This window comes from Humulus lupulus, chromosome 4 (assembly GCF_963169125.1).
Source record: "Humulus lupulus chromosome 4, drHumLupu1.1, whole genome shotgun sequence".
Lineage (NCBI taxonomy): Eukaryota > Viridiplantae > Streptophyta > Magnoliopsida > Rosales > Cannabaceae > Humulus > Humulus lupulus.
Window position 1 is genome coordinate 21,229,767 of NC_084796.1, and position 8,831 is coordinate 21,238,597.

The 8,831-nt window shown below is 39.6% G+C and overlaps 1 protein-coding gene across 1 annotated transcript; it reads left to right on the plus strand.

Annotated features, from left to right (window-relative positions):
• The first annotated feature begins 509 nt into the window (after positions 1-509).
• On the plus strand, positions 510-3,317 carry LOC133830156 (CBBY-like protein). The gene is made up of 8 exons (XM_062260081.1): positions 510-858; positions 1,145-1,215; positions 1,315-1,473; positions 1,762-1,828; positions 2,146-2,241; positions 2,466-2,512; positions 2,787-2,867; positions 2,997-3,317. Exons 1-8 carry the CDS (start codon positions 550-552, stop codon positions 3,118-3,120), a joined length of 954 nt encoding a protein of 317 aa, XP_062116065.1. The 5' UTR covers positions 510-549; the 3' UTR covers positions 3,121-3,317.
• Positions 3,318-8,831: the final 5,514 nt, after the last annotated feature.

The window sequence follows — 8,831 nt, forward strand, 5'->3', positions numbered from 1 at the left end:
ACACCAAAATACTCATCAACAAACCCCGAACACCAAACTCAAACCGCATGCAACCAACTGAAAAAAAAAGAAATAACGCTCGGGAAACAAAGGGGAAACAACTGATCGGAAAAGGTAAAGTAAAAAAACTACCTATGTAAAATTTTAAAAAATTACATAAAATAAAATTACCTAACTACCCCTGGAATTAAAAAATTATCATTAGAAACAACATATGGCATAATAAAGACATCTTAACAAAAATATGGGAAAAAAAACCACAAAAGTGATAAAAAAGTATAAAAAGCCATACAAAAGTTAAGATGAAAAAAAAGCCATATTTTTGAAAATATCAATTAAAAGTCCATATAAAATGTAATTTCCACTTTCTTTATTAACTAAGTGGCCTTCTTGGGCTTCAATAGAACGAAGCCCATTAAATTGTAGCCCATCAAGGCCCAAAAACGAGAGGAAATATGTGAATGTGGAATTGTGGACGGTAGTGGATAAGTTGGGTCCGACCGTTACAAAGTAAAGACTAAAAAGAGTGAAACTCTTTCGACGGTTGCAATGGCGTCCATATCTCTTTCCTTAGCTGCAATATCTTCTTCAAAAGCTTTGGTCTCTCACCAAAAGACACCCTCCATTGCCAGCCTCAAACCCCATAATACGACCTTATCATGTTCTTTACTGGGTACCAGCCTAAGACCAACACCATTGACCACAACCAGAGGAAAGGCCTCTTCTCCTATTAAGATCACTTGCTTAGCTTCTTCTTCTTCACCTCTTCCCTCTGCACTTTTATTTGACTGTGATGGAGTCCTTGTTGATACTGAGAAAGATGGCCACCGTATTTCTTTCAATGACACTTTCAATGAGGTAACTAAGTTTTTTTTTTTTAATTTATATGCTGTTTGCTTTCTTTGAGTTAGAAGCATGATCTTACACTCATTATACTTCTTTTAGAATGTGAGTCTTTTGTTTTGTTTATATTGTGAGATTTTGATTGAAGATTCTGCTTGGTAGCTTGGAAAATGTTGGGAAAGAAGAGATGTTGGATAATCTTATTTCTTATTTTTCTTGGGTTTTGATTAGATTGGAAATTTAGGAGCTGGGAATATTGATTTGCATGGATTAATGGTATATAGTGGGATTCATTGTGCAGAAAGAATTGGGTGTTACTTGGGATGTTGATTTGTATGGGGAGCTGCTCAAGATTGGAGGTGGGAAAGAGAGGTAAGGAAGGGTCTTCCTTTAGTCATTTCTATATAGATTCATATATTTATATAACTTTGAGCTAAATTAGTGGTAATCAATTGATTTTGGTCCTTGTAGAATGACTGCCTACTTCAACAAGACGGGTTGGCCAGAAAAAGCTCCCAAGAGTGAAGAAGAGAGGAAGGATTTCATTGCTTCACTTCACAAGAGAAAGACTGAGTTGTTCATGGCCCTTATTGAGAAAAAACTACTGCCTCTTCGATCCGGTGTAGCTAAGTTGGTTCCTACATGACCTTCTATTAAGTGTTTAAATATAAATTTCATGTTTCGGTTGAAATTCAATCTTGGAAGAACTTAATGACTCAAGTTAGATAGTCATCAATGTTGGTCTTTCTTCTTTGGGCAATCATTGTTGGAGTCAGCAATTTAGTATGAGTAGTCTTCTTCATGTGGCTGCAAATTATAAACATGTGGACTCTCAAAGCCAAAGTACTTATTTCAAATATGCATGTAAATATTCTTCAAGTTGGGTTATTGAGTTTTATTTTTAATCAAATTTTACAGGCTGATTGATCAAGCTTTGGCAGAAGGAGTCAAAGTTGCTGTATGCAGCACATCTAATGAAAAGGCGGTATGCTTTATTGGGTCCCAAAGTTCATATTTCTTGTTGCAAGTCATATGCATGCTTCCACTTGAGTTTAAATTGTACTAGAGCCAAATTTTATGAAGGGGAGTGCTTTTCATGTAGAGGCAAAGTGCTTACTTTGATCTAAACCATAGTTTTATATCTGCTTTTGATCAAACTATCATGAAGTGTCATGTATAGGCATTTCATAATGTTTGTATGATTTAGTACATTGATAAATTCTATTCTAATTCTTAACATAAAAAAGTTCATCAGTCTCTCAACTGTTTGACGATTGATTGATAACTATCCGTTGACTTAAGGTCTCTGCAATAGTAAGTTGCTTACTTGGACCTGAGAGAGCAGAGAAGATCAAGATATTTGCAGGAGATGTTGTCCCTCGCAAGAAGCCTGATCCAGTAAATTTGTCATCCCTTTTTACTCTTGCTTTAGTAGAGTGGTATCTAAAATTATGAGATATATAAAGATTTTGTAATTCTCTTGTGTACAAGAAACTAATCTCTGGCTATAAATAAAACCCATTTTCATTTATTTCTCTTTTGACATTTTTCTTAGAAGAAAGAACAATGGAAGATTTACTATCACTTCTTAGCCCCTAATATGTGTTCCTTTTTTCTCACAGGCTATTTATAATCTGGCAGCCGTCACCCTGGGTGTTGATCCTTCATGGTATTGTAATGATATTATAGCCGATATTATATATGAATTATCTCATGGTACTACAATAGTAATCAACTCATTGGAGTATAATTTAAGTTGTAGACTAGACTAGCTGGATTATGATGTTCAAAGTCTCAAATATGAGTGAATTTGTTGGTTTCTTTATCTTCATTTAACTCAACAGCTTTATTCAAGTTTGAATGGTTTTTGTTATTGTTTTTATCTTTGCACTCACACAACCTATAATGGCTAAAACAAAAATGATGCCTTACTACTCTTGCAGCTGTGTTGTGGTGGAGGACAGTGCCATAGGCCTTGCTGCTGCCAAAGCTGCTGGAATGACATGCATAGTAACTAAAAGCGGGTACTTTCTTTCTCGAATCTCAGACTTTATGGGAGCAAACCATAGACCTGACCGTTTGAGCTTTCTCGCTATCTCTTTTGGGTATGGTCTGATTAAGATATGAACATCATTTTGAACTGTACTTTGCAGATACACAGCAGATGAGGACTTTTTAAATGCTGATGCAGTTTTTGACTGCATAGGTGATCCTCCAGAGGAGAGGTTTGACTTGGCATTTTGCAAAAGCCTTCTCGAGAAGCAGTATGTTAGCTAAGCCATATGTTAATTTGCTTACAACATAATGTACAATAATGTAGTTTTCTTAAGATTATATTTTTTTGGGTAATAATTCAATAAAGTGTAATCAAGGTTGCTAATTTGATTGGCAAGCCAAATAATTGTAATCATGAGCTGAGGTCTCTTGTCTATATATATTCTGGATGGATGTAATAAAAGGTTGATTATTTGGTATGAGAATGCTTCCACAAAGTATGCAAAAACTCTCACTGTGCATTATTTTCGATGCGCCATCAATTTTGTATATGCTTTACATATTAATCAAATCTAGTTTCTTTCTTAAAATACAACACGTCTTTTAATCAATTATAATATTGAACAGAATGTACATATGGAGTGTTGCTAATTGCTATAACTAATTTTAAGTGTGGTCCTATTTATTATATTTAATAAGTATGTATGATTAAAGTCAAAATCGAATATTGCTATAAGGCATTATATAATGCCCAAAACCACTTGAAATAACATACAATGAGTGGTTGAAGTTAATATCCTATGTCAATTATTACAACTTAAAAGGGAATTTTTCGTCAATATTACCTATGTAGTTAGATTTGTTGCACTTAAATGCTTATGTAAAAATTTTAGCTGCAATAATACTTACCGTTGCAAATTTGGTCTAGTTGTTGGTCCCTGACCGTTAGGTCTAACCAAGAACCTATGTGGCAGACACATGGTCGCACCTAATTGGCTCAATTTTTTTATTTATTAAATATTTTAAAAATTATTTTTAAATTTTTAATAATTAATTTTAAATAATAAAGAATTCAATAAATTAATTGAAATCAATTAAAAATCTAAAATTTAATTTCTAACATCTAAGGAAAATAAAAAATAAAAATTGATGAATCTGTAAGCATGAACACGAAGTCTGTTGACGCCGTTGTTGACGCCGTTTTTCATCAACTTAAATAGTAGAGCAATTAAGAAAATGGAAAATGGAGCAAATAAATTTAAAGAGGAAGATAAGAAGGTTTTTACGTGGTTCAGCAGTTAATTCTGCCTAGTCCACGAGTCTATGTTATTAAGACTTGGAGTTTTCTGGAAATTCCTCAGAGACGAATTACCCAGAGCTTTCTCCCAAGAAATCAGAATTCTATCCCTCACAAGTGGTGATTCCTTCTCTATTTATGGAGAAGTTTACAAAGTTCGTTCCCACATATTTCGGGAAGATATTCTGTATATCAATTGAAATAATGATATTAAATGCATTATCTCCTATATACACGGAAACGTCCCATGAAGATCGGGAACGGATAACAAATTAAATGACATCCCTTAAATTAGGGGATTAAATAACAATAAACATGTTCACACGTAATGGGTTATTTCAAATGAATTATCCAGTCTTTGAGATCAGCCCTTAGCATTGGTTCTGACGAGACCATGAGTCATTCACGAGCTTGCCACCCAACTTCGTGCTATACTCGGGACATGTAGATGCCGACGAAGCTGCTACATCCGAGCTTGTACTTCCCGAGTTCGAGCTATCTCGCCTTAAGGCAATTGGTGAAAAATATATCTAAGTGTCATGCCGTGCGAGCTCAGAACATATTCGAGGCTACACATCTTCGAGCTTTCGAGGTCGGCAATTACAGCATAGCGGTCTGACTGAAGGATAAATGACGATCATGCGTACTTTGAGCTCACACCTGACGAGCCCAGCTTTCGGGATCATGACTCCTTATCTCGAAATCTGGGTGTAACATTTTGCCCTCTCAAAAGTATTAGTTTGAATCCCATGAGAAGGAAACTTTTGAACTGCCCTTTTGGGAAACTGTGCTATCTTTTGTACTCAAGTGTAGACACGCGTCAGGTGGATATTGGAAGATCATGATACTTGAGTGTGTTTTCACCACACCACGTCCTTTCACTTCTCAGCTTTTGCCGCCATTGTGACATTCGCACCTGACCATTGGATCAAATACCAAATCCAGCCAAAGGCCCAAATTAGCTCGACCTTTGACCTTCTCTTGGGACGCATATATATATATATATATATATAACAGTGTCATCCCCTTCATCCCCTTCCTCTTCATTCTTACTTCAAGTTTCAGAAAAAGAAAAAACCAGAGCCGAGAACCTTCTTTTTTTTTTTTCCTTTTCTTTTTGCATGTTCTCTAAACCCAGAAGACAAAACAAGCTTGGCCTTTTTGACTCCGTGAGATCATTCTTGCAGCCACTTCTCCAGTCGTCCATTTCTTTGTTTCCAGCATCTTCATTGTGTAAATATTTATTTTTGGTCTCACATGTTCGTGTATATATTTTGTCTTTCAATGCATGTTTATTGTTGCAGTAGCATTTAGGTACATTTTACCAGTTTTATGCTAGGCTGCTTCGATCAATGCCGTGTAGTTTTTAGGCTCTTCTGTTAGGATTTTTCAAGCCCATATTTTTTCCTTTCATTGGGTTATCTTGATTTCCAACTATTGTATCGTGTAGACTAAGAAACTGGGCACAAGATTAGGGTTTTCAAATTGCACGTTTCCCAAAAATTCCACTGTTTGGGTAACCGCCAACTTTTTTCCCTGAAAATCAGGGATTCTAAAAAATAAATCCAATTTTTCCCTTTATGTGGAATACATGTTCCAAGCCTAATCTCGCTCTTATGATCGAGCTCGTTCCATAGTCTCGAGCATTCGAGCTCAAACTATTTTGATTTTTGCTATTATTCTTGTCCATCTGGCCCTCACCCTTTTTCTCTCTTGCTAGATGTCGCAGAATTTGGAAAAGCGGTGGGGGTTAAAACTCGCGATTTCTTACTCACCGGTAACTCCGAGCCCGAAGTCACCTTTTACTCGGAACTAGCGCTTGATTCGGGAGCACGAACTAAGGTGTGAGCAAGAAGACACCCGAGCCCACTTTCGACGTCAGATCGACGAGGTCGAAGAAGGAAAAAGGAAGAGACTTAGGGTCGCCATCTACCCAGATCTAGACCCCGAGCCTAGACCAATCCCCCTCGATACCACGCTTAAAGTGACAGTCGCCTTCAGGCCAGGTGATCTCCAATTTTCACTGATGGGAGAACCATCAAATCCCCTTTCTACCTCACAGCCAACCTCCATTCCCACCTCGAAGAGAGAATTTTTCGAGGCCGAGCATTACTGGAGCTCGATTTCTTCATTGGGGCAGATCTCCGACATCTTGGCCCTCCACAATATTGGATTGTCGGGCTCGCTGAGGTGTCGAGCTCCGACCTCCCATGAGCGAAGCTGCCGCGCCCCGAGAGATGGTAATCCCGACAACGAGCTAAGATACACGGCTTGGAGTCAGGAGCACATAAAGGCAGGGGCTTTATTTCCCTTAAAGTCCTTTTCAAGGACTTCTTGGATTTCGTTGGGCTTGCTCCTTTCCAGCTCAACACCAACTCTTACAGGGTTTTGTCAGCCCTGAGGTCGCTTTACCACAAGCTAAAGTGGGAAGGACCTTCACCACAGGAGATCTTGTATCTCTTTTGCTTGAAAAGCAATCCCTCCCAAGCTCGGGGAGGGGACAGCCTCTACTAACTTTCAAGCTATCCCAAGGAGAAGAAAATCTTTGAGGATTTACCTAACCATCCCCCCGATTTCAAGAAGGCTTTCTTTTGGACAGATGGCTTGGCCCCTTCCAGATACTATTTGTTCAGACGAATTCGTAAGTATAAAAAATCTCTTCTTTTTGTGCTTGAATTTTTTGCTTAGGCTCGAATCACTCATGATATGTTTATTTCTCCAGCCAATTATCATCGGCCTACTCCCTCCGATAAGATGAAGGAGCACAAGGAGGACTTGCTCCAATTACCTTACGGTAAGCGTTCCCTTTCCTATCTTCTTCATGAAGATATGCTTCGAGCTTCTGGCCTCCTGGAAAAGGATCAGTCCACAAATGGCTGGTCCATCAAGAAATATACCAAGTAGGAGTTTGTGCCTCTCTCAACTGGCAGCCTCCCTTCGAGGTGCAGTTCTAAGCCACAACCCCCAGCTCAACATCCCAGGAGTCCGCAATCAGGGAACGAGACCAATGACGAGGCATCGAGCTCGAGCGACAGAGGTACAGTCATCCTTAGCTCGGACTTATGGTCTCCGTCACTGCTTAAGCATAAGCTAGACAAATTAGTCTTATGTGAAGATGATAGGGACAACTTTTATGTATGATCCTAGGTAGATGAGAGAGTACATAGGTTCAATAGCTGGCTAGGGAAATACGATACCATGTATAGCCTGAATGAGGTATGGGACAGAGTAGTCGTTCAATACGAGATAAATGATTATAGGGACCTTTTGAGGTTGACTTCCACATATAGGGAAGGGACTCCCCCAGCCTCTTCTAAAGATGGGGGAATTACGTGGTCACCGAGCACGAGCTCGGGGGAGAGTTCCAGTTAGGTTCTTCTTTACTTGCCTTTTATTCCGTGCTTATCTGCATTGTGCTGACTTTTTTGTGTCTGGGATTTTCTTATAATGTGGTGTAGTTATGCAGATGCCATGGACTCTGATCTCGACACCGTACTCACCAGTGGCGAGGGGGCTCAAAGGAGTAAGCACCCGAAAGGCTCACGGAGGTCAGATCGACCTGCCAAAGTCCTTAAGCGGATTAAGAAAACTCCTCCTCCTCAAGCTCCCACTGTTACGAGCTCGGCCGTGGATCCTGCTTCCCAGGTCGAAGCTTCCACCACAGATGCCCCTCCTGTGCCTCCTACTGTCATGGTCCGCCCAACTCTCGGCCCTCCTCCGAAGAAGCCAGCGTCGAAAGAGCGCATGTTGTCGATTTCTACTCATGTTGATGAGTATGTCGTCGACAGCACCGCTGGGACTCATTGAGCTACTCTCGGCTCGAACATCTTGTCTCGGGTAGACCAGAGCATCAGCAGCTTCAAGGCTCCCCAGTGGCAGTTTTTGAACAATGCTCGGGACTACAACACCCTTTATGACAAGAGTATCGAGCTCGCTGCTGCGGTAATTTCTCTCACTTTACCGTTCATTGTAATTATGCTTAGCATGTGTTCTAATTGGTTTTGTTTGTGTTTCAATCTCTCGCTGCTGTTTCTCATCTTAACTATAAGTTGAGCAACGAGGTCCACTCGAGCATGCCCTATGCCCTATGCCCAAGAGGCTAAGAATCTTCAGCTTAAACTTACTAACGAATATAAGGCCACAAAGGCGAAGATGGAAGCTGAATTTGAGCAGATGAAGGCCAGGATAAACGAGCTTGAGAAGATCAATGCCAAGCTTGAGGAGGAGAAAGCAGACACTTTCAAGATAATGGATAGTGAAAAGGCTCATCTCCTCGTAGAGTTTAAGGAGAAGAAGGATCGGGCGGTCGACCTGGCCATGTATAGGATATGGGCCAGTAATGTCGATCTCGATACCAGCTTCCTAGGCTCTTTCGAGGTAGAACTCGTGGCCAAATGGCAGGCTCGGCTCAACGCGGAGGAGGCAGAGAGGGCCAAGGAGGATGCTGAGAAGGCTAAGGAGGATGCTCCTCCCTCCTAAATCTCGACCCGGGGCTGGGTCCCTTTGAACCTTTTGTAATAGTTTTTTATCTTCTGTTTTTTATGCCCCTGTGGCCAAGACAATTTATAGCTCGTGTAAGAGCTATTTTTTTTATTTATGATATTTATAATACCATATTTGACTTTACTTTAATATTTCTTTACATTTCTTAAGTTGAAACATTTTAAGAAGTTTATATTAAAGAGTCCTTATGCAT